Source organism: Papio anubis, chromosome 4 (genome assembly GCF_008728515.1).
Source record: "Papio anubis isolate 15944 chromosome 4, Panubis1.0, whole genome shotgun sequence".
NCBI lineage: Eukaryota > Metazoa > Chordata > Mammalia > Primates > Cercopithecidae > Papio > Papio anubis.
Window position 1 is genome coordinate 113,234,006 of NC_044979.1, and position 26,799 is coordinate 113,260,804.

A 26,799-nucleotide genomic window follows, 5' to 3' on the forward strand; every position below is an offset into this window, starting at 1 on the left:
TCTGCCAGAAGGCATCAATGAAGGGCAAAGCCCAAAACGGATGAGGGAAAAAAGATGAATGGCACATACAGAGCCAACACATAATCAATGTTTTGATGAAGAAATCATAACAAACTGAACAGAAACAGTAATAGAAGAAAACTTTCTTAAGTTGAAGATAATTTTGAGTATTTAAATTAAAGAAGACCATCAGGTGCTCAGAAAAAGAAATGTATATGAAGAGACCAACACCTAGACAAATCTCATTTAAAAAGATTTTTTTTTTCAAATATAGCCACAGTAGACATCTGGGCTGAAAATGCATGATACGTACAAAAGAACAATCCTCATGCACGGTTGAAAACATATTGCATATTCATTATTGCATCCAAGATTTTTCTTTTGACTTGCATTATATGTGTAAGGCACCAGAATATATCACCCCATTATATGTGAGAGCCCGGGAAACAACATCCCAAAATCCGTGACTTTGGTATAAGGATTATTTAGAGCTGAAGACAACTGAGAAGAAGTAGATAAAAGAAAAGCTCTTTGCCCTCTTGCTATTTTCCCAAAAGCAGGGCATAAATTTACAAGTCTGAGCTTTCTAAGATGGCAATTCCATCATCTACTTTCTGGTTATTTCTCCTTTCAAACCCTAAAAAGAAAATCAGTCTTTTATTGCAATGTCTCAATTCTCAAGTTTTCTTGGATTTTATCTCCGTATGCTGGAGTACATGCTCACATATTTTGAAGTGAGGTGTAAGGGTGGAGTCTTTGAGCCCTTATAAACCTGAGGGTGTTCCTCTTGCCCTCCCACATAAATGAAAATCTGGTGGACATGGAAATCTTGGGTAAAAAAATTCTCCCCTTAGAACTTGTGAAATGGGAGAGTTCCCTGACCGCCCCCCACCACAGGACATGCAACAGGGATGTAGCTCCTATGCTCAAACCTCTTACGGCTCCTGCACCTGCCTGTCTGCATGCTCCCTCTCCCGTAAGAGGTTTGAGCATAGGGAGCTTACGCGCCTGTTTGCATGTGTCACTTGTGGTGGTGGGTGGGTCGGGGAGCTCTCCCATTCTGAAGTTCAAGGAGAGTGAGAGTACACACCCAGATCCATCATCCCTGAATACACCTCATTATGTTCGTGGAGAACGAAAAGCGCCTCCGAAAAGGTTTATAAGGAGGCTCAAAGAACTCCACCACCTACACCTCACTTCAAAAATGGCTATGTATTGACCAGCTCCAGCATCTGAAGAATAAAAATCAGGCACTGCAATTGAAGGTTTGTTCTGTCTAAGGTGATTTTCTTTGAGTTTGAAAGGAGAAAATAACAGTAGACGATAGTGCCATCTTAAACTCAGTCTACAATGAACATGTATCGGCAAGATTGCTCATGCAAATGCTTTAATTGTCAAGTCTTTTTATATTTCCTGTTTTTACCACTTCCTGGAGGTAACACATTTTCTAGGTAAATATTATCACTTTAATTTTCAATGAAGTGCACTTTTAGCAGTCTAACTGAAAAAATCAGAAATGCAAACAAAGATTTATTTACAAATATATTGGAGACAACTTAAATATTCAAAATTAGGGCTTGGTTAAATAAATTACCATAGAGTCAATTTATTAAATACTGTATACCCTTAAGAATTGTGTATACAAAATGTTCTAAAAGGCATAGGAACATCCTTATGATGTTGTTGGTGTGGGAAATAATTTTTCCTCTAGTTTTCTTAAGTTCTTGGCTGAGGACCCCCTGTAACAGAAGATAGATTAATAAGAGAAAAACAAACAGAAGTTATTAACATGTATATCTTATATATACATAGGAGATACCCAGGGAAAATGAGTAAATCTCAAAGATATGGTTTAGAATTTTAGCTTATATAATGTCTTCAACAAAGAACGGTTCAATTTTTAGTGAAGTGACAGGGCAAAGGAAAAGGACTTTGAGTCTTCAAGGGCAGCAAGTTCAACCGTGCAAAGAAAAATACTAGGAGGAAATAAGGTTTGGCAAAGGTTGCCACTGGTGGGGAGGGGGTACTTACTTGAAATAAATAATTATTTCCATTAGTTATTTGAAATAACTTTAAAATCCTATTTTTTATTCTATATTTTTAAGTATTATAATAAATGTACATATGTTGGTATCTGGATCGTTATCTGGCATCCAGGAAGAATCAGATCACACACCAACTCAAGGGATGGTGAATGCAGGGGTTTTAGTGATTGGTGGAGGCAGCTCTCAGCAGGATGAATGGGGAGCTGGAAAGAGGATGGAGTGGGAAGATGATCTTCCCCTGGAGTTTGGCTGTCCCTCAGCTGATCTCCTCTTCGACCTTCCCCAGCTGAACTCCTCTCAACATTCGGATGCTCCTTCTCTTCTCTCCTTCTCTGCCATGCCACTCTTCTGTTGCTCTGCTCTTCTGTTCATCTGCTTGTGGAGCCTGGGATATGGGGCTTATATGGGTACAAGAAAGAGGGGCATGGCGGGCCAAAAGGCAACATTTGGGTGTGAAAACATGAATGCCTGTTCCCATTTAGGGCCGTGGGTTTCCAGGATTGAGGGTGGGGCCTTTGCTGGGGAACTGCCCTTTTCTATCCTATATTTATTTCCCTGTCTCCTGTCCCTATCACTTGGTAGGCTTTGCTTCTTTATTTTGGCATCTCAGAAGACAAGTCTGTACATATGTTTATCACCAGAACCAAAAAATACAGGCAAAAATGAGAGGAAATTAACTATTCTCCTTTAAAGTAGCATTTACTTTTGGAAAATTCTAGAACTCTACATGCTCTTATGGACATTTCTCCCAACAGTCTCATAGTGGAAAACATTAAGACCTGAAAGAGTTAAATTGGTTTACTCAAAGTTACAAAGTTCAATAGTGAGTGTTCCCAAATGACTAGCAGTCCAGTGCCTTTAAAATTATACCTCTTATTGCAGCAGTTTTCAAATACTTTTATTCCATGAAATGTATATCTCATTGAGTATTCAGACTGAACTTAAATACATAAGTCTTTATAAAGGAAAGTGTAAACATTTGCTGAAGGACAGGAAAGAAGACCTGTACAAATGAAGAAACATGTGCCCTTGAGTGGAAGTCTCTGTTTTCTAAAGCTACTAATTATCCCAAAGCTAATGTATAAATTCATTGCAGTTCTAATAAAAATCTAAGTGTTTTGAAAGGAGTTATTAAAATTTAATAAGATTCATCTGGAGCAATAAATGGCTGAGTGATAAAGAAAGGTGTTTTCTTTTTTAAAAAAATAAGAACAATAAGAGTGACTTAATTTAGCAGCTATCAAACATTTGATAAAGACATGTTGGTGCAGATACGGACAAGTTGTTTGATAGAACAGAACAAAGTGTATCGAAAAAGACTCATTTATAGTTGAGAATTTAACCAATGCCAAAGTTGACATTTTTATAAAAAGACAATATAACAGATTGATTAAAAGCACAGACTTTGGGCTGGGCACGGCGGCTCACACCTGTAATCCCAGCACTTTGGGAGTCCAAGGTGGAGCACCCTAGGTCAAGAGTTCAAGACCAGCTGGCCAACATGATGCAACCCTATTCCTACTAAAAATACAAAAAATTAGCCAAGGGTGGTGGCGAGCAACTGTACTCCCAGCTACTCAGTGGGTTGAGGCGGGAGAATTGCTTGAACCCAGGAGGCAGAGGTTGCAGTGAGCCAAGATTACACCATTGCACTCCAGCCTGGGCTACAAGAGTGAAACTCCGTCTCAAAACAAACAGATAAACAAAAGCACAGACTTCGGAATCAAAGAGGCAGGTTCAAATCTTATCTCTGATGTCGACCAGCCCTGACAATCTGTAAGCCTTCATTTTCTCTTCCTTGTATTAAGGATATAATCTCTACCTTGTGGAGTTTGTGGTCAGGATTAAATCAGAAAATGTATTTTAAGTGCTTAGAATGGTTCCCAGAATTTAGTAGATAGCAAATAAACGGTAGGTGGTGGTGGAGGCAATGGTAGTCCCTATTTTATGATGAATTTTATATATATATATAACATATATATATGTAACACATATATACATATATATGTATATGTCTTTCACACTCTAATAAGTCAGGGTCTCCAAGACCACCCCTAGGTTCAACAATTTGCTAGGAGGACTCACGAGACTCAGCATCTAGTTATACTCTTGATATGACTTATTACAGTGAAAGGATACTTAGCAAAATCAGCTAAGGGTAAAGGTGCTTAGGGCAAAGTCTAGAGGAACCCAGGAACAAGTTTCCAATGGGCCTCTCCCGGTGGAGTTACACAGACATGCTTCATTCCCCCAGGATGAACTGTGACAACATGTGGAAATGCTATCTACCAGGGAAGCTTCTTAGAGACAAGAGACAGGGTTTCTACTCAGTGAGGTGTTGGGGGACAGTGGGGGCGGTGCTGGTCATGTGTGCATCTTCTGCTTAGCCCACACCAAACTTCCAGCCTCCCAGAAGGAAAGCAGTGTTCACCATAAGCCACATCATTTACACAAACACTTTAGGCACAGTGAGCCACTCTTACCAGTTCTGGGAAGGTAGGAGCCCTCTTGAAATCCAAGTTTCTAGACATTAGCCAAGAGCCAACCAAATAAACAGTTGAGTAGTGTCAGGCTGCTATGTTAACTTCTGTCTACACATATTCCTGCAGATGTGGCCTGGGTTTTGCAAATTTCTGTGATGCTTGTACTTCTTGCCTTCTTTCTTTCATTGGCAAGTGTGGGGGTGAAAGTGACTCCACTGTGGATGTGAATCCACTGTGTTGACTTCTGATCACCCCCAGTCCTGTGAATGCCTCCTCTTCCTACTTTATCCACTGTCTCTAGTGTAAGAACATGTCAACCTTGATGTTATGGCAGAAACAACAGGCTGTGATGCAGGCAGCATTCCTGCCTGTTCTGGAGGGCTGCCTTTCATTGTCTTGCACAGAGCAGTGGCTTATGTACCCCTTCCCTATGGTACATAAGCCCTGGGTCTGGCGAGTAACAGTGCAGAGATCTACCAGTCTCCTGCAGCCCAAGACCATGCTTGTCTGTGAGTTCCCTAATAAAACTCCTTTTACCGACAAACTGGATTTGTCTGCCTCCTTCTTTGGTTTCTCAACTCCTTTGGCATTTGGGGGCCATTTTGACTATATGGCCCTTTCGCAGAGCAATAATATATTATCATGCTAGAGAGTAGGAATAATTTTATTAAGCGGATAACCTTGGATCAACTCAAAATAACTTTTAAATAAATGCATATGAAAACATCTGTGCTTTTTCATCAGTAACAAATTATTGAAACCCCTCACAACTTATACCTTGACTGGGAATCCCTGATCCTGTGTATCTTTACCTCCATTTGTTACACTTGTGTGTAAATGTAAATAATTTTGTTTGAAAAATACTTCAACAATAGAAAAAGCTTTAAAAATTACATTCCTTGGCTGGGCGCGGTGGCTCACACCTGTAATCCCAGCACTTTGGGAGGCCGAGGCGGGTGGATCACCTGAGGTCAGGAGTTCAAGACCAGCCTGGCCAACATGGTGAAAACGCGTCTCTACCAAAAATACAAAAATTCACCAGGCATGAGGCATGGTGGTAGGCACTTGTAATCCCAGCTACTCGAGAGGCTGAGGCAGGAAGAAATGCTTGAACCCGGGAGGCAGAGTTTGCAGTGAGCCAAGATCCCACCACTATACTTCAGCCTGGGTGACTCCATCTCAAAAAAAAAAAAAAATTATATTCCTTGACATAATAAATATATTTCTAATAAATATAATGTGATTTCAAATTATCCAACTATAAACCATTGCCATAAATGATCTTGTGCACACACACTCTTTCTGTCTCTCTCTCCTTGTGCAGCATGAAATTGTACATGGTCAGATATCTTCAATTAAACAGAACAGCTTGGTTTTCAAAGCCCTGCCCTCCCTGGCAGCAGGGTTTCTCAGAACTCTCCTCGTTGACTGCACTCAGCCCCATGGAGGCCAGGTCTTGTTTGTTCTTTCCTCCATTGTCCACGCTCTGTGCTCTTTTCATCCTCTTCTCTCTCTTTATTTCTGCCAATTCTCTCACCTTACTCAATGAGGCCCACATATATCGTGAGACTCCAACCCTTATTTTTTTAATGTCTTCACCTTGCAGAGGAATTTTACACCCAGACCCATCAAATTCCAAAGTTGAACTTTGTCTCCCTGGGCTACCCACGTTTCCTGGGGTGACCCTCACTCCTTCACCCCAGCCCATTTACCTGCCTGAGTAACACTAGAGATCTAGTTCATAAGGGCCAACGGTCCTCTCATGAAAGGTGTAGTTACCAAGTGCCAGTTGTTAACCTCCCTAAAACATATTTAAATTAAAGTATCCTTTATTTTATAGATTTCCAAGCCATGGGGTTGAAGAAAGGGATGTTTTTCAACCCAGACCCTTATCTGAAGATTTCCATTCAGCCTGGGAAGCACAGCATCTTCCCCGCCCTCCCTCACCATGGACAGGAGAGGAGATCCAAGATCATAGGCAACACCGTGAACCCCATCTGGCAGGCCGAGGTGAGTGCTGTGGGCCCTGAAAAGAAGCCCAAGTAACAAAGTGAAAGGGCTGACTATGAACCAGCTCTCCTCCTTCCCTCCATTCATGGAGCCCTGAGCTCTGCTGCTCAATCTGTGGCTGTCATGGTCTTAGAAGGGAGCCATGTTCTCCAGCGGTTGCAACTCAGGGATCTTGATCAAGTCTCCCCAGACAGAACTAACACACTTTTCATTGCACTGCATGCAGTAGCCTCTTCTGATTCAGAACCCATGCCATGAGAAGGACGGCCTTTCCCTCTGCCCTTCGTGTGGGAGAAGGAAGAGAAGAGTTGTGATCAGAGCCTTCCAGTTTCTCCACGGCTCTTACCATGCACATGATCCTTGAGCAAGGGTGTCAAATCTCACATGTAGCCTTCTAGACCAGTTCCAGAGATTCTAAAACTATCAGGTTCCTGGGATAGGTGAATAAGTAAGCCCTAGAATATCCCTGGTTGGGTTAAATATTATTTGATTTAAATAGATAGTGAAGCCTAATGGTTTATCCCATCTTCATGGTTTGCACGGGGCTGGGCAGCTTGCTAGAGTATTGAATAGTCTGTGTTGTCTACAAAGGCCCTTCTTCACTCCTAAAAGTGTCGCCTTTGCCAGGGGTTTGGAGGGTCCTCAAAGTTCTCTCCTAAAGGACACACAGAAAGTTGTCACCACTTATTTGGCCAGGCAAGGTAGCCTGCACTTATAATACCAGCACTTAGGAAGGCTAGGGCAGGCGAATCACTTGACTCCAGAAGTTCAAGACCAGCCTGGGCAACATGGCAAAACTCTGTCTCTACCAAAACAAAACAAAACAAAAAAAATTAGCTGAGCATGGCGGTGTGTGCCTGTGGTCCCAGCTACTGGAGAGGCTGATGTGGGAGGATCTCTTGAGCCTCACAGGCAGAGGTTGTAGTGAGCTGGGATCATGCCACTGCACTCCAAGCTGGGTAACAGAGCGAGACCCTGTCTCTGAAAAAGAAAGAAAAAAGAAAGTCATCACCACCCATTTGGCTGCCTCCCTGCCAGACCTGAGTTTGAAGCTATAACCCCCAAACCATGTAGTTGAGGGGCGGGGAGGCCTAGGTCATGAGAGTGGATGGAGTATAATGTAGGTTAAAAGTACACTTTTATAGTCATAGAAACCTGGATTCTAATCCCAGCTTGGCCAGTTAATAGTTTTATAAATTTGAGAGATCAGTTATCCTCCACCTGAGGCTTAGATTACCCTCCTCAGCCTATTATTGAAGGAAACATGCTCCCACTGAAGGAACTTGCTTTGGAGAGGATTTCTTCCTTTATTTTTCAGAGTAGATCATCTCTGACTTAGAGCTTTCAAGCATCCTTGACAAGAAAACATAATTAGACATATGAGAGCAAATATTTTTTATTATCTATTAAATCATACCACTCCCTTCCTGGGCTTAATTAACCCTCTCCCAGGTTTCCCAGAAGAGCTTCGTTAGAGCTTTGAAGTAGACATGAGGGAAATAGACTTGTACTGAAACTTCCTCCTAGCGCTGGTTATCAACAGATTCTAAAACACTGATAGCACCACTCGAATGGAATAATGAATCTTAATTTGTTTATTCAGTCCTGGCTGTGCTCATCAATTATTTCTGAACTCTTCCCTACATTCCTAGGGATAATAAAAGATACCACAGGAATTTATTTTGTATGAGAGGGAAGGCTTCTCTCTTCTGAAGGACTTTAGTGGAACCTATTCTAAGACATTTAGTCATAAAGGTGTTTTAAGTGTCAGAGAATGTTTGGAAAATCCAGCACCATCAGAATGTTTTTTGGCTAAAAACATCAACTAGAATACACTTTAAGTTCTGAAATGATTTCTGAAGCTTTGATTAAGACTGATTTTATTCTGGCAGAATACTGGCAAATCCTCCCCAGCCCTCTGCTCTGGGCTGCCTCCCTTCCATCCCACGTGGTGCAGTTAGAGTTATTAATCTAAAATATCCCTCATCTCATGTCCGCCTGATAAGGCTCAGGCTGAGGATAACTGATGTCTCAAGTTAAACTGTGTGTAACTGGCTGAATGGAGATTTGAACCAAGGTTTGTGTTGCTGCAAAACTGTCCATTCAGCCCCTAAATTGTACAACAGTTCCCAGGGTCCAAATGTCAATGTCATAGCTCCTCTGCAGAGCATTCAAGGCCTTCTTTGATCGGGCATTGCTTACCATTATGTCAGTTAAGTATGTATTTGGCTCCAAGCAAGGGGAAGTCTGACTGCCTCTGATATTTCTCACAAACAAGACGTCCAGAGGGAGGTGATCCAGGCAGTGCCGCTGTTGAGTGAGCCCCCAGGGCTCCCAGCTCTCCGGGCCTGCCCACTGCACCATCCTTAGCAGATGGCCTCATCCTCCTCTGTTAAAGCCTCAAGTCCAAATTCCAGGCAGGAAGAAAGCAACAGGCCAAAAAAGCCTTCTCCTTGCAGGACTTTGCATTTTCTTCCTGGGAGAAAAGCCCTTCTCAGCTAATACCCTGTTACCTCACGTATGGCCTCGCCTGGATGGAAACACTTAGCATTTCACCTCCCTGATTCTGGTAGAGGAAGGCAGGAGAGAAGATGGTTGAACACAGGTATTGAATAAACTAGCTAATGGCACATGTGACATCCTCCAGCTTCACTCCCCACTACCTTTCACCTCAGATCTATGCCAAGGCCACTCCCCAAATGCTCCACATGCTTTCATGTTGTCGTGTGTGTGTGTGTGTGTGTGTGTGTGTGTGTGTGTGTGTGTGTGTATATATATATATATATTTTTTTTTTTTTTTTTTTAAGCAGAGTCTTACTCTGTCACCCAGGCTGGAGTGCACTGGCCTGATCTTGGCTTACTGCAACCTCCCCCTCCTGGGTTCAAGCAATTCTCCTGCCTCAGCCTCCCGAGTAGCTAGGATTACAGGCATGCACCACCACACCCAGCTAATGTTGTATTTTTAGTAGAGATGGCATTTCTCCATGTTGGCCAGTCTGGTCTTGAACTCCCGACCTCAGGTGATCCGCCCGCCTCGACCTCCCAAAGTGCTGGGATTACAGGCATGAGCCACCGCCCCCGGCCTGTCTTTCATATGTTTTATCTTTACTTATATTTGTCTAAAATGCACGTCCCCACCTAATCCACCCAGCAACTACCACTCATCCATCAAATCTCAGCTAAACTACCACTTCCCATATGGGGTGCTCCTGGACTCCTCCACCCCAGGCCTTAGGAACAAAGCACTTCCTTGTACAGACTCTACCATGGTGTTGCCAGGTTCCTTTTATATCCACCTCTGTCTTTCCCACAAGACGATGAAGAAAAGGAAATCACATGTAATTCATCTGCATATTTCCAGTTCCTGGAACCTACTAACAGTAGGTTACATGGGGTTTATAAAGGGCCTACTATGCCAAGCAGCGCTCTAAAGATTTTATGTAATCAATTCACTTAATCCTCACAACACCCCTATGAGGTATACACTATTATAATCTTTGTTTAAAGGGGATGAAACTAAGGCACAGAGAAGTTAAGTAAATTTCCCAAGGCCACACAGCTGGTAAATGGCAAAACCAGTATTTGAACCAGGTAGTCTGCCTCTAGAGCCTAATACTGAACAGTTTTATTCTTAGGCAGTTGTGAGTAAATTCTGGAAGGGTATCAACAGTTTATACCAGACATTCAAACTGATCACAACCTCTCCCTTTCATTTAAGAAATGTCTATTAAATGTCTACTCTGTAGTAAAGATAGAAGTCACTGAAAGGACACATAGCTGACTGACAGATAAGACCTCTCAGATGGCCAGGCGTGGTGGCTCACGCCTGTAATCCCAGCACTTTGGGAAGCTGAGGCGGGTGGATCACCTGAGGTCAGGAGTTCTAGATCAGCCTGACCAACATGGTGAAACCCCATCTCTATTAAAAATACAAAAATTAGCTGGGCATGATGGCAGGCGCCTGTAATCCAAGCTACTCGGGGGGCCGAGGAAGGAGAGTCGCTTGAACCCAGGAGACGGAGGTTGCAGTGAGCCGAGGTCGTGCCATCGCACTCCAGCCTGGGGTACAAGAGCAAGACATCTCAAAAAAAAAGAAAGAAAAAAAAAATGACCTCTCAGATTAGTAGAAGGAGACAATACAAATATAACACAATAAATGTTCTAATCAAAGTATGAACAAAACACTACAGAATACAAAGAAAAGAGCAACGTGGCCTGAGAGAAGACTTCACAGGGGATGTGCTACTGGACTTGGTCTTCACAGGGGACAAAATGCTTTTCAGGGTAGAAGGGTCCTTCCAGGCAGAAGGAACAGCATGTGCAAAGGTACCAAGGCATCCCACAGATACTTAGCATACTGTTTGGAAATATCATGTGGTTAGAGCTTGTGGTGTGCATGGACAAGTGATGGCAACTGGGCTGGGCTTATTCTAGTCACTCTCATTTAGTATGGTTCCCTTATTCCTTGCAAATGAAAGCTAATGTTGGCTTTGAGGTCCCATGTGGCACCCTGGTGAGTGAAATGATGATACCCTGTTCCTACAGGATTCATGCAAGTCTTCAGATTTCTATGCAAGAGGGTAAGAACCAAACTGCCCTGCTTTCTGTGTTTACTGACTAATATATAAAGGGTATTCAACGAGAAATCATTGGAGTTGCCTGCTCTTAAGTGCAAGAATATCCTTTAATATGTAGTTTAAATGCTACATTTATTTCTGTGGTTAATGTTGCATTGAAGTCTTATACGATTCTTTTCAAATTTATGTAAATTCAAACTTGAAACGTATTTTTTTGCTAATTAAGACATGTTAGTCACAGCTACTTGGGAGGCTGAGGTGGGAGGATTGCTTAAGGCCAGGAGTTTGAGGCCAGCCTGAGCAACATAGTGAACTTCTGGCTCAAAAAAAAAAAAAGACAAAAAAGTTAAACCTTAGAAAAATTAAAGTTTCTATTAAGATAAGGAGGGAAAAATTAAGAGACATAAATACATATGAAATGCAATGAAAGTGAATATAAATAAACAAGAGAGTTCCATGTTGATTGATCAATCTCCTTCTCTTTATTATGACTGTAACTAGAAACTCTTTGCACCCAGGAACACTCTTCTTGATTTTCAAGTTCGTTTTCTTTCCTGGATGGATACAATGAACACTTTTAAGATGATAGTTACACAGAGAAGTTAAACACAAACAGCAGCAACTGGGGTCTTGGGTGCTCACGTAGAGAGTATATTTAGACATCTGAATAAAACAAAGAACTCCTAAAAGCAGATTCTCAGCAATATCAAGTGGATGGAGCAAATACCAAATTCCAGCCTGAAGCCATGGTGTTTGTTAGCCTCCAGTGCCTTCTCTCTGCCTTTGCCTTCCAAAGCTGGGTGGATTAATCCCCATGCATGCACGGTCAGCAGCATCAATCTGATCACAAGATTAGAAGATTAGACAGAGAAGGCCTAGCATTTGCTCATGGAGCTTATATTCCAATGTGAGAAGACAAAACAAAACACACAAATAAGTTAACAATATAATTTCGGTGGGCAGTAAGTAGTGTGAAGGAAATCTCACACAATTACAGGATATGCATGACTAAGGGACTCCTTTCGTTAGCAGTGGCCCAGGGAGGCCTTTCTGAGTCGCCGTCACATGACCTGAGAAGCCAGACATGCAAGAACCTGGTTAGATCCATGTTCCAGACAGAGGATGCAGCTAGCGTGAGGGCCCGAGTGTAACGAGCATGGCAGGAAGGTCATTGTGGCTGGAGTACAGTGAGTGTGTGAGGGGTGGGGCATAAGAGGAAGCTGGAGAGAGGCAGGGCCAGTGCCTTGTAAGCCACAGAGGAGAGTTGGGATATTACTCTAAAAGTGATAAGAAGCCATTAGAGTGTTTTTAATAGGGAAGCATCATGGTCTGATTAACATTTTATGAAAACCTCCCTGCTGCCATGTGTGGGATAGATATAAAGAATCAGGAATAGAAGCCATTGATTTCCTACTTGGTCAAGATGTATCATTCTTTTCATATATTGTTGGATTTGGTTTACTAATGTTTTGCCAAGGATTTTTGCATGCACATTCATGAAGAACATTGGTCTTCAGTTTTCTTGTATTAGTCTGGTCTTGGTATCCACGGTATTGGTATTGGTTTTGGTGTCAGCTGGCCTTTAAAATAATTTGGGAAATGTCTTTGTCAACCTGGGCTGCTATAACAAAACACCATAAACTGGGTGGCTTAAACAACAAATAGGTATTTCTCAAAGTTCCGAAGCTGGGAAGTCCGAGCCCAGGGTGCTGGCATGGTTGGATTCTGGTGAGGGCCTCTTTAGGGATGCAGGTGGCTGCCTTCTGGCTGCATCCACACGTTAGAAAGAGAGAAAAGGAAAGAGAGCACACGGGTTTAAGTGAGTGACTTTTCTTCTTGACTCCTCTTTATAAGGGCACTAATCCCATCGTGAGGACCCTATCCTCATGACCTCATCTAAACGTAATGACCTCCAAAGGCCCCGCCTCTTAATACCATCACTTTGGGTGTTAGAGTTTCACATATAAACTTGGGGGTTGGTGGTGGAAGGAGAAACACACACACACACATTCAGTCCATAACAGGTTTCAGTCCACAACAGGAAGTTTTCCTCCTCTTATATTTTCTGGAAATGTCTGTGTATAATTATTATTTCTTCCTTAAATGTTTGATATAATTTACCAGTGAAAACATCTTAGGCTGGAGTTTCTCTGTGAGAATACTTTAAATTATGAATTTAGTTTTTTAAATAAAAAGAGTCATTTAGATTACCTATTTCTTCTAAAAGAAAACATTTGTCTTTCAAGAAATGTTGCCATTTTTTCATGTTGTTTGGCATAAAGTTGTTCAAAATAATTGTTTTATTGTCCTTTAATGTTTGTAGGCTTATTAAGTACAATACCTCTTTCATTTACATATTGGTGAATTGCTTTTTCTCTCTTTTTGTTAACCAATCTAAATATCGGTTTATTAAATTTGTTAATTTTGTCAAAGAACTAGCTCTTGACATCATTTCTCTATGTTTAACTGTTTTCTATTTATTTTTATATATGCCCTTATTTTTATTTATTTATCTCCTTTATTGCTTTCTTTCTTTCTTTTTTTTTTTTTTTTTTTTTTTTTTAGCTCCTTAGGGTAAAATTCTAGATCTTGATTTTAGACTTACATTTATTCTCTAATATAATTATTTAAGCAATAAATTTTCTTGTAATCTCTTAACTGCATTTTATAAATTTGTATATATTTTATACTTTTATTGTCATTCCATCAAAAGTATTTCTTCATATTCCTTCTTTGACCCATGGATTATTTTGAAATATGTTGTTTAATTTCCAAACCTGGGTATTTTCCTAAATCTCTTCTGTTACTGACTTTTAATTTTATTTTATTGTGGTTAGAGAATATACTCTATATGAATGCAGTCTATTTAAATTTATCAAGCCATGTTTTACAGTCCAGCATATGATGCATTTTGGTAGACTTACCATATCAACTTGAAAAGAATGTATATTCTCCTATTGTGGCATATCAAGTCCTATAAATATCAGTTGAGTCAAGGTAGTTGAGTTGTAGAGATTCTCTGTGTCTTTATTGCTTTCTATGTCTAGCTGTTCTATCAGTTGCCACAAGAAGCATGTTTAATCCTTTACTATGTTCATGGAATTATCTGTTTCTCTAATTCTGTCAACGTTTGTTGCATGTATTTTGAAGCTCTTATATCAGGTACTTGCATAGTTATGTCTGTGCATCATGTTTATAATTATAAAATATTTTTCTTTATTTTTGGTAATGCTCCTTGTCTTGAAGTCTGTTTTATCCCACTAATATAGCCACTCCAGCCTCCCTTATGTTTAGTGTTTGAGTGGTATACCTATTTCCTTCCATTTACTTTCAAAATGTTTGTGTTTTTACTTATAAAGTGCATTGCCTATGGACAGCATATTCTTGGGACTTAATTTTGTTTATTACAATAATCTCTGCCTTTTAATAGGAATGAATGGCCCATTACCATTTAACGTATTTATTCATGTAATTGTATTTAGGCCTACTATTTTATTATTTGTTTTCTGTTTGTCCTCTGGATTGTTTTCCTATTTCCCCTTCCTGATTGTTTTTGGATTATTTGGATATATTTTAGAATTTCATTTCAATTTATCTACTGGATTTTTAGGTACACAGTTTTGCATTACTTCCTTCATAGTTGCTTTAGGGACTATAAAATACCTTCCTATATTTTCATGATCTACGTTGAGTTAATATTGTACCACTTTACATAAAATGTAGTAACTCTTCAACAATATTACCTGCATTTATCCACACTCATGATCTTTCTTGTTGTAGTTATTATATATATCACATTGTATGTACATTATAAACCCTACATGACGATATTAACATTTTTTGCTTTAAGTGGATGTGTATTTTAAAGGAACTAGGAAAAAAATATAGTCCTTAATGCCTCCCCATACATTTCCTATTTCTAATGCTTCTCATTTATTTCTTTTAATTTTGTTTTGTTTTGTTTTTTGAGATGGAGTTTCACTCTTGTCCCTCAGGCTAGAGCGCAATGGCGCAATCTCGGCTCACTGCAACCTCCGCCTCCCGGGTTCAAGTGATTATCCTGCCTCAGCCTACTGAGTAGCTGGAATTACAGGCACCCACCACCACACCCAGCTAGTTTTTGTGTTTTTAGTAGAGATGGGGTTTCACCACGTTGGCCTCCTTGTCTCAAACTCCTGACCTCAGGTGATCCATCCGCCTCGATTTACCAAAGTGCTGAGATTATAGGCATGAGTCATCGCACCTGGCCTCTTCATTTATTTCTGAAGACCTGGGTTTTCCTCTGATATCATTTCCTTTCATCGTGAGCTCCTTCCCCTGGCTTTTCTAGAGTGGGTCTGCTGAGACTAATCCTCTTATTGTTTATTTGAATGTCTTTATTTAATGTCCTACAGATATTTTCTCTGCAGATATTTTCACTGGATATAGAATTCTGGGTTAACTGGTATGTTTCCCCTCAACACTTGAAAAAATATGGTTCCACCCAGTTAGATGGCACACACCTACAATCCCAGCTACTCAGGAGTCTATGGTGCGAGGATTACTTGAGCCCAGGAGTTCAAGGCCAGCCAGGGCAACATGGCAAGACCCCATCTCAAAAGAAAGGTTTAAAATGCAGTTCCACTGTGTTATTGTCTCTATCATTTCCAATAATAAATCTATAATAATTTAAATCATTGTTGCTTTCCTATCTGTCAGGTGTCAGTTTTCTCTGGCAGATTCAGGGTTTTCTCTTTGTCTTTGGTTTTCAAGTTGGATTTTGGCATTCCCAGGCATGGTTTTTGTATTAGTTTCTTAGAGCTGTCATAACAAAGTCCCACAAATTGGGTGGCTTAAAACTACAAGCATATATTGTTTCATAGTTCTGGTGGCCAGAAGTCCAAAATGAAGAGTTGGTTCCTTCTGAAGGCTCTAAAGCTGTTCCATGCCTCTCCCCTAGCTCCAGCGATGTAGGCAATTCTTGGCATTCTTGGCTTGTAGACTCCATCTCTGCCTCCATCTTCATGTGGTGCTCTCCCTGTGTGTCTCTGTGTCCAAATTTTCTTCTTCTTAGAGGGACATCAGTCATACGGGATTAGGGCCCACCCTAATGGCTTCATCTTAACTTGATTACATCTGTAAAGACCCTATTTCCAAATAAGTTTGCATTCAGAAGCACCAGGGTCTTAGACTTCAGCGTACCTGTTGAGGGACACAATTCTACTCATAACAGTTTTCCTCTGATTTATTCTATCGTTGGTTCACTGAACTTCTTGAATCTATAAGTTTATGTTTTCACCAAATCAAGGAAGTTTGACCGTTATTTATTTTTTCAAGTATTTTTCTGTTTAATTCTCTCCCCTTTTTCTTGACCTCCAAATGACCCATATGCTAGATCTTCAGAGTCCCACAGGTCCCTGAGGCTGTTTTCTCTCTCCTTGTAAATGGATAATTTCTATTGATCTGTCTTCAATTTTACTGTATGTTTTCTCTATAAAGTCCATTCTACTATTGCTTCTATGCAATGAATATTTTCAGATATCAGAATTTTTTATTTTAAGATTGCCATTTGGTTTTATTTTATGTGTTTTATTTTGCTGATATTTCTTACCTATGTATATTCATCATAAGTTAATATTTTCCTTTACCACACGGGATATAGTTATAATAGCTGCTTTAAAGTATTTTCCTAATAATTTCAACATCTGGGGAATATTGAAAATGGGTCATATTTTGTGATTTTTTTTAATAAATTAAGTCATTCTGGATGATGATCTCGAGCATTGTTAATGTTATACTGAAGAGACTCTGGATTTTGCTTCAAGGGGTATTGATGTTTTTGTTACAGCAGGCAATTGATTTGGCACGGCTCCTACTGTCATCCATGTGGTGGGAGGCACCTCAGATCTAAGTTCAGTTCTTTAAGCCCTAACTGCAAACTGATTTCATTTGCCCGCGCATGTATGATTCCGGGATCAACCATAAACTTGGGCTGAGTTTCCATACATCGTTGGGGGCTCTCCTTTGGCTCTCTTCTTTCCGGAGTTCCTCCTTTACTCTCTGGTGGTGCTGGTTGCCCCAGGCTTCTTTGCCTGGTTCGTCCAGCCAAAAAGATGGTGAGATTTTTATAGGAGTTTTAGCTGCTCTGTACCACTATTGCAGCAACTATGGCTGCATTCAGGACAAAGACCCCAGTGTGAAGAATTCATTCCATACCCGTCTCTTGTTGCAGTGAACAAGTGTCAGCAATTAACTGTGTAGCAATTAGAAACAATTATTTTATATTTTTCTGGGCATTACCAACATTTGGATTTTTTAAAACAAGCTACAAATGTGTTTTGTAGCATTTTTATCATCCAGTAGATTCCATCTCTTCACTGTACTTTGTAAGTTATCCTATAAGCCAATATAGGTTTTAATTGTTGTCTTCTGTGCTATTCTTTGTAAGTGTACTAGTAAAATAATTTAACTTAAAAATAAATTAATGTAAGTCACCACATTGACAACATAAAGGAGAAAAATCATGTTTATCTCTGTAGATCCATAGAAAGTCTTTGATAAAATTTAATATTCATTTATGATTTTCAACAAGTCCTACAAAACTAGGAATAGGAGGTAACTTTTTTGTTAGAAATGCTTGTTTCCCGATGCCGTAAAGAAATAGCACTTGAATAAAAATGTAATTTCCTCAGCAAAGCCGTTTTTACTTTCTGCAGAAAGGGTACACTCACCAGCAGTTTTGCCATGAGAGTATGACGAACAAAGGACACAAGGTCATTTATAACCTGACATGTCCACCCTACTGCTGTGTCCAGTTTCCATTGGCTGGAACAGAACCTCACATTCTGTATATTTCCCGACTGGCTAGCAACTTAGAACTTTTAAAAAGAGGCAAAGGCAGAGGAGAACAAAGGAAGGAGGAAGTAACTTGTGGAATGCTGAGAAAGGTAAAAACACCTTCAAATAAGGAAGAGGAACAGGCTATGACCTAATGCTTGCTTGGACCAGTATAAGCATGCCAGGGCAAATATTTAGGCTAAATTGTGGGAGCTAAGAACATAAAGTGCATTGATTTCTTTATTATGGCTAGCAGATATTTAAGAATGTTAGCACAGGTCTTTGAATAAATTTTGCTTCTAAGAGAAGTGACTATTTATTCCTAATTAGAAGGGGAGAAAAGTCATTGAAGAGGAACCTCTACTTTACTTTTTACATTTTCAATCCGATAGAGGACTTAATATATTAATAATAATAACAACAATAAAATCCACAGCAAACACTATACTTACTGGTAAAATATTAAAATATATTTCCTTAGAATCAAGAACAAGACAAGGATGCACACTTTAGACACTTCTATTTAATATTGTGCTAGAGATTCTAGCCAGTGCAACAAGGTAAAAAAATAAACAAATAAAGTATGTCAGCACTGGAAAGGAAGAATCAAAACTGTCTGTATTCTCAGATAACATTATTGTGTCAGTATACAGTATAAAACACTACCCAAACTACCCAAATTAATTAGTGAATTTAGCCAAGTCATTGAATAAATAAAAGGTAAATATGTACAATAAATCATATTTCTATATGCAAGCAGAAAATAAAAATTGTTAAAAGATATTATTTACAATACCATCAAAAACTAAGGAATAAATCTAACCAGAGGAGGAAGATGGTTACACCATGCACTACCACATTGCTGAGAGAAATTTAAAACAGCCTAGATGAAAGGAGACATTGTTCAAGGCTTAGAAAAGTCAATATTCTTTAGGTGTCAATTCTTCCCCAAATCGATCTGTGGTTTCAGTGATATCCTAATCAAAATCCTGGGAGATACATTAATGTAACTTGACAAGTTAATTCTAACATTTGTATAGAAATACAAAATGCCAAGTAGAGGTAAGAGTCTTGAAAAAGAAAAAAAGGCAGGAATTTTATACTGCCAGATGTCCATACAAAATATGAAGCTCTAAGAATTAAATAGTGTGGCATGGGCACAGAACAGACAAATAGCTAATTAAATCGATTAGAATCCAGAAGTAGACGCACCACATATCATCGTCGTTTTATGACAGCGGTGCTGCTGTGCGTTACGGAAAGGACAGCCTGTTCAAAATTTGATGTTGGGTCAATTTGCTGTCCATATAGAAAAGAAATAAACCTCGAATGCAGTCTCACAACATACACAGTCTATTCCAAATCAATTGTACATCTAGATATGAAATTATTATAATAAAGCTTCTAATTCATAAGAAAACAAGTGAGAATACTTTCACGACCTTGTGGAAGCAAAAAAAAAAACTTAAATGGAATATAGAAAGCATTAATCATAAAATAAAAGATTAATTAACTGAATGACAATAAAATTAAGAACCACTGTTCATCAAAACTTTACATTAAGAGAAAGCCACAGAGTGAGTAAAGATGTTGAGCTAAGTCTAGGTGACAAAGAACTAATATTTAGACTACAAACACTACCCCCTAGAAATCAAAAAGAAAAAGGACAGACACCAACAGAAAAATGGACCAAAGACTTCAACGGGCAACGCACAAAGCAGGGATGTCCAAATGCCACTAAACCTATGAAAAGCTGCTTAACTTCTTTTGACATCCAGGAATAAAAATTAAAATGACAGTGTGATACCACTGCACACTCACCAGTGTGCAATGGTATGGCCAAACTGAAGAATATCAACAGTGATGGCTGCTGGTGAGGTGTGGAACACAGACTCTCTGACTGCTGATAGGAGGCAGGGAGCAAGGACATCAGTTAGGAGACGATTACAGAAGCCAGGTGGGAGATGAGGAAGCCTGGATCAGGCTGAGGCATGAACACAGACAAGTGTGGAGGTAAATATACTTAGCCACAACCCTCATTTTTGTCTTCTGGTCTCCTCAATATCCCTTTGCTTATCTCCCTACAGTACGTTTAAACTAGGGCTTTGGTGTGTGAGAAGAACATCACACAAACAGTACAGGGAGCTCAGGCTGTTTTCTAATGCTGAAGCTGTCTGTGAGACATTAAATATTACATTGGTGGAAACGTAATTGCGGCTTTGCCATTAAAAGTAATGGCCAAAATTGCAATTACGTTTGCACCAACCTAACCAAAACATTACCAAACAATTTAAGCATAACCAAAACATTACCTACAATTACCCAAACCATTGCCAGACTTGAAGAGTCAAATATGGGCATAAACACCAGGGGTCAGGGTTGGAGCTGAACCTTTAGAGTATACTTCTTGTTTTTTATTGTTTTTTGTTTGTTGGAGTTTTTTTTTTTTTTTTTTTTGAGAAGGAGTCTCATGCTGTCACCCAGGCTGGAGTGCAGTGGTACAATCTTGGCTCATTGCAACCTCCGCCTCCCAGGTTCCAGCAATTCTCCTGCCTCAGCCTCCCGAGTTGCTAAGATTACAGACACACACCACCACGCCTGGCTAATTTTTTTTGCATTTTTAGTAGAGATGGGGTTTCACCATGTTGGTTAGCCAGGCCGGTCTTGAATTCCTGATCTCAGGTGATCCGCCCGCCTCAGTCTCCCAAAGTGCTGGGATTGCCAGCATGAGCCACGGCATTCGGCTTTTTGAGGATACTTCTTGATACCGAGTGCTTTACCAGAATTATATATACCGTTACATTGTTTACCAGAGTTACCACATTTAATCATTTCAACAACATCATGAGTAAATGAGAATGAGACTTATTAGAAAGGGAAATTGCCAAAACCTTATTGATGGAGCAGAACAAACAGCCAGGTTAAGCTAAAAGCCCCATTGCCTGGAGATAAATCGCAGTGCCTGGCCAAGACTTGTGGTCACAATTGCTAAATGATTACTGTCATCAGCCAGCCCCAAGGAGTTCTAAACAATCTCTGATTGGTTTAAGATAGATCATTCACTTCAGTCCTGACTGATTAGAGATTATGAGATAATTTAATCAGACATTAAAGTGTGCTTTTGACCTGGACAAAGTAAACATAGTGTCATTAGCACAAAAATCACATTTATGGAAGAAAATCAGTCTCTGAAATGCAGAGCTGGTACTGGTGGTGAGTGTGTGAGCAGCCCTAAGGACGGCATTATTTCCCCAGGACAGCAGTTTCACAAATGATTTTTTAAGTCCCCAGACGTAGACAACCATCATCTAAGGACAAAATCAGTTCTTTTGTTAGTAAAATCAGCTGCTGAACCATTTTATGAAAGGAACTCATGAATGGAACACCAACAAAAAAACACAGGGGACACTCTCCTGTTTACACGGGGTGGGAGACTAGAGGTACGGCCTCTTGTTCTACGGTGATGCCTGAGGCTCATTCACTGAACCTGGGACCCAGAGACACACTGTTTGGTATTCACTTGCCAAAGTGTTCCTTGTACTTGTCTGTTAGCATCATTTTTCAGCTTCTGAGGACGTAAGATAGAGTTTTTGAGAGCAGCAGTAAAACTTGAAAACCATTGCCAATGTCTTATGGAGGAATAGAGTGAGCTGGGCAAGGGTTAGCTTGGCACATCCATCCATGGTGGTGGGTGGTGAGCTGGAACCACCTCATGTGAGCTGACAGGAGCCAACCGTGCGCATCTCTTCCCAACTCCACATTTAGTGAAATCAGCCATCGTGGGAGTATTTACACCACGAAAATTAGCAAACACTACAGATTGGAGCTGGAACTGGGTGCCTTGTTCATTGATTGAAATTTGTTAAGCTGAAGACTAACATTAAAAGTGACGTCCTCTAAGACTGGTACCAAAAATCCAAGGTGGGGCTAGAGTCTGAGGAGAGCAGATCTAAGTAGATTTCTAAGCATGAAGGCTTCAGAAGAACATGAAACCAGGTACAGACAGAGCCAAGGGAGTATCTAGAAACGAGGAAATACAAGAATCAGGAATGATGGAGCAGGCAGCTGGGAGAGAACCAAAGACATTTCAGAGACGGTAGGCAGTTAGTTGTCTTTGGCATATCTACATAAAACGGCCACAGCAGAAATTCCACTTCAGCCAGGCTCATCTCTGACTGTGAATCCATCCTTTTGGGGGCCCTCTTAGTAGGTCCCCATCTTTGTCTCCATCAGGCTTGTCTTGCTGGAAGAAAATAACTATGCTCCAATGACAAATCTCAAGTCATGACAGGCTTTGCTCCGTGTAGCTTTCTCAGCATTTTTCAGGACAATGGGTTATTAGCCTGGAAAAAAAGTTACTAAAAAAATATGAACAGGCCAGGTGCAGTGGCCCACGCCTCTAATCCCAACACTTTGGGAAACCAAGGTGGTAGGATTGCTTGAGTCCAGGAGTTCAAGACCAGACTAGGCAACATAGCAGAACCCCATCTCCACACACAAAAAATTTTAAATTAGCTGAGCATGGTGGTGTGTGCCTGTAGTTCCAGCTACTCGGGAAGCTGAGGTGGGAAAATGGCTTGAGCCTGGGAGGTCAAGGCTGCAGTGAGCCATGATCACACCACTGCACTCCAGCCTGGGTGGCAGAGCAAGACCTTGTCTCAAATTTAAAAATAAATAAAATAAAAACAACAGTCTTTTCAAAGTTAAAAATATCAGGAAAAATCAATAGAGTTCTTGTCATATTATAAATTACTTTAAATTGCAATTTTGTAACAACTGAATTACTGTGGTTATGCTATTGATTTCATGTATTATGTAATTATTGCTATACTAATACCATGATTAATTAGCTTATCTCACATTTTCTGGGATTTTTTAAAAATTTTAAGCCCAGAACAGGAGCAAAGAAGGTATTATGTATCTTGTAAAAGCTTATAACAAACATTAAGTTATTAATGCATCCATTCTTGACTAAGAGAACATTATATATTAGGGAGGAATTAATGGGCATGGGTATAACTTAGTGTGTTTTTGAGAGAAACATACAAACAGAATTAATACAGCACAAGTCCAGTGATTATACAGAGTAATCAAAAGGGGATATTATGCAGCCTGCCGGTAATGTGAAACAGTGGAATGGCAAAGCCATAAAGCCATAGCAATGGAGTTGCAATAAGCTTTCAAGCCCAGTTAATATAATTGAGGACATTTGAATAGAAGGGGATATTTTATATATTTACCAAGACACTCACATACACACACACACACACACACACACACATGTGTACATATATGCAGATGTACACATGTGGATGGATGAATAGATAGATAGATGGATAGATAGATAGATAGATAGATAGATAGATAGATAGATGCTTTATTGAGCAGTCTCAATTCAGTAGGGTATCTTAATAATGTCTTGGGCCACATTCCGTAACTTTCTGGTCACTTGTATTTATAAGTAATCCAATCAAGTCTAATTTTATATTCAGCTTACATCTCTCGTTTCTTGCCCCAGCCTCCTGTGCCATCCAGTACAGGTCAGAATTGTGGTTTGAGGGTCTTGGAAATTGTCTTGGTTCATTTTCTGTTGCTGTAATGGAATACTACAGGCTGGGTAATTTATAAATAAAAGACGTTTATTCAGCTCACAGTTCTGGAAGCTGGGAAGTCCAGTAGCATGGCACTGGCATCTGGTGAGAACATAGTAGAAAGACAGAAGCAGAAGCAAGAGACAAGAGAAAGGAGAACCAGGCCAAAGTCGTTCTTTTTATCAGGAACCCATTGATAATTAATGCTTTCAATAATGGCATTAATTAATTTATGAGGGCAGAGCCTTCATGATCTAATCACATCTCAAAGGCCCCACCTCTAATATTGTTATAATGGCAGTTAAATTTCAACATGAGTTTTGGTAGGGATATTCAAGCCATCGCAGAGAAGAAAGAGGACATATACTATTTTGTCCCTTTTTTCTACTCCAGCACCTTTGAGAGAAAACAGAGTCATGGAAAGGGATTTAGAGATCACCCTCAACTTTTCTCTGCAAGGATTATGGCTGCATTGTTGGGACTGGGATGAGGAGAGACGGAGTCAAAATTTTCTTACTAACAAGCTGTCTGATGGGATGAGGAGGGTATCTGGCCCCAATGGTTGACCAATCATGGGGCACTTAATGACCTGAGTTTTCCTATGAGTACAAAAGTGCCAAATCTGAGGTCACAGAACATCCTTTTACATCCATGTTTATATATAGATACACTTCCAAATATTTGCATTCCTTCTAGTACTGAAAACATAAAAAATACATATAATACAGCAAGATAAAATGTATTTAAATATAGGTGAGAAACAGGAAACCAGGGAAATGTTTTAGTAAAAAGTAAGATGAAATAAAGTTAGTATATAAGGTGAATGTCAACAGTCTTGCACACCCTCCTGAATAACATTAGAAATGACCGAGGAGAAAGGGTCTCTTGATTTCAGAGGAGGGATCATATGGATAGCACTTGGCCTGGAAGACATATTTTAGTATTTTTCATACAAATACTGTTTTTGATTTGCAGCTAATTTTATTTAGGATTTTTGTAATTATCTATGTTAATAAAATGCCTTTCATTTCTTTTCTTATGCTTGTTCAGTTTATATCAAAGATGTCTTATCTTTAGAAAATGATTTGGGTAGCTGTCCCTTTTTAAAAATTGTCTTGGTTGGCTTATATAAGACAGGGATTATCTGATCCAATAAGTTTTGGTAAAATGTACTTATAAGGTGTTCCGGTTACACGACGTTTGATTATCAATTCAATTATTTGTTATTTATTGAGGTTTTCTATTTCCTCTTGAATTAATTTAAAAATTTTTATTTTCTAGAATATATATATTTTCTATGTAAATATATAAATTAAAATGCTATATAATTAAAATTTATATAGAAATTTTATTTCTATATTTCTATATAAATATTAATTTATATAAATAGTAGCACTGCATACTATCTTGCAAATTCACAATGCACATTTGTATAATTAAAGGCTTTGAGACACCTAACAGTAAAGAAATCTCTTCACCCTTTTAACCTAGTACTTCCCTTCAGAGTTCTTTTTCTTAGAATTGTCAACATCACATAGAAACCAGTTTCAGAGATCTACATCATATACTGATTTAAACATCAACTGTCAACAAGTAACTTCATATTTGTTCAAAATATATCTCTATTCTGCTGTTACTTGCCCTAATTTAGACTACTGCATTAGGTTTCTATCAGTACGTAATAAATTGCCACAAATTTAGTAACTTATAAGAGCAGCCATTTATTATCTCACAATTCTATAGGTCGGAAGTCTGGGCACAACCTGAGTTCTCTGCTCAGGATCTCAGAGGCTGAAATCAAGGTGTTAGTCCACTTGTGTTCTCATCTAGGGGTTTGTCTGGTGAAAACATTGTTACCAAGATCATTCAGGTTGTTGGCATAATTGAGATCCTTGCTAGTTATTGGCCAGAGCAATCCTTGACACCTGACCCTCTCCATCATCAAAGCCAGTGATGGAGAATGTCCCTTGCATTGAATCCTTCTCACATTTGTCCCTCTGACTTCAGACAGGGCCCACTCTTTTTGTTTTTAAGGGTTGATCTAATTAGCTCAGGCCCACCCAAATAATCTCCCCTTTGACTGATTAATTCAAGGCCAGTTGCTTGGTAATCTAATCACAGCTTGGCATCCAACACATTCACAGGCCCCACCTGCAGCCAGTGGAAGGGGATTATACAGGGTGTATACACAGGGGGCAGGAATCTTGAGGACCATCTCAGAATTCTCTCTACCACATTTATTATCCTTCAGTGCCAACCTGTGTAGGTGGCCACACCCCACAGCAGATGAAGAGTCACTTTGCCTCCTCTTCAGAGAAGTCTATCACTATAATATAATCCTTAGATTTTTTGCCAGAACAATAACTGGTATGAGTTGGGCTTTGAGTGTGCCATCTAGCATGCATAAAGGAGTATATTTAAGCTGACCCACAACCTTGGATTGTATTCCATTTTTGCAGTATCATTATCCAGTTACCACAGGAAGTTGCCATTCATTCATTTCCTCATTTATCATTGTGCTCAGTTCGTCACGTGTGGTTTCTGTGTACAAAGCTTTTCTGTGTTTCAGAGATATAACTTTACTGGCAATTGTAAGAGAGAAGCTGAAGACAGGGACACCAGTTAAGAAGTTATTACAGGACAAGCAATGACAAGACCCACACCTAGACCAGTGGCAGTGGAAGTAAAGAGAAAAGAATGGACTCTGGAGTGAGGAAGAAAATTTAGACTCACTGACTGATTGGGCTCCTGAAGGTTGACCAAGGGTTGATCAAGGTTGACCAAGATATGCAGATGAGGAGCATCATGGATGATGACAGTTTACCAACAAAGCACGTGCAGAAGGCAAAGTTAGAATAATAGCTCTTTTCTTCCTTCCGTGTTCTGGGTACTTTAAAGTAGGCACAAGAAGATCAGTTAACATTGCTTATGATCACACAGCAGATTTTGTTCTTAGTTTCCAGTCTGTTCATCCAATCCTATGCTTTCTTTATAGGTGTTTAAGTGAATCATCTCCAGAAGTAAAAGATTGGAGATATACATATGGATATAAATATAGATATGGATACAGATATAGACAGAATACATATGTGTGTAATATATGTATGTGTATATGTATATATATAAGTATGTACAGATATATAATATGCAAATACATAATATACACACTTTTATATATAATATACAATTATATACATATTACCTATTTAAACACACACACAGAGATCTTACTTCCCATTCTCCCAAGTTACAACTAAATATTGGCCTAATTTGCCAT

At 39.5% G+C, this 26,799-nt stretch overlaps 1 protein-coding gene across 11 annotated transcripts in view; it reads left to right on the forward strand.

The window, feature by feature from the left end:
* HECW1 (HECT, C2 and WW domain containing E3 ubiquitin protein ligase 1) overlaps positions 1 to 26,799 on the forward strand; it is a 456,185-nt gene that overhangs the window by 292,770 nt on the left and 136,616 nt on the right. For all 11 annotated transcript variants that reach the window (XM_021935841.2, XM_021935849.2, XM_021935847.2 and 8 more), the window contains one exon: positions 6,369 to 6,538. In XM_021935841.2, the coding sequence (XP_021791533.1) occupies positions 6,369 to 6,538 (170 nt within the window). The remainder of the gene's footprint in view (positions 1 to 6,368; positions 6,539 to 26,799) is intronic.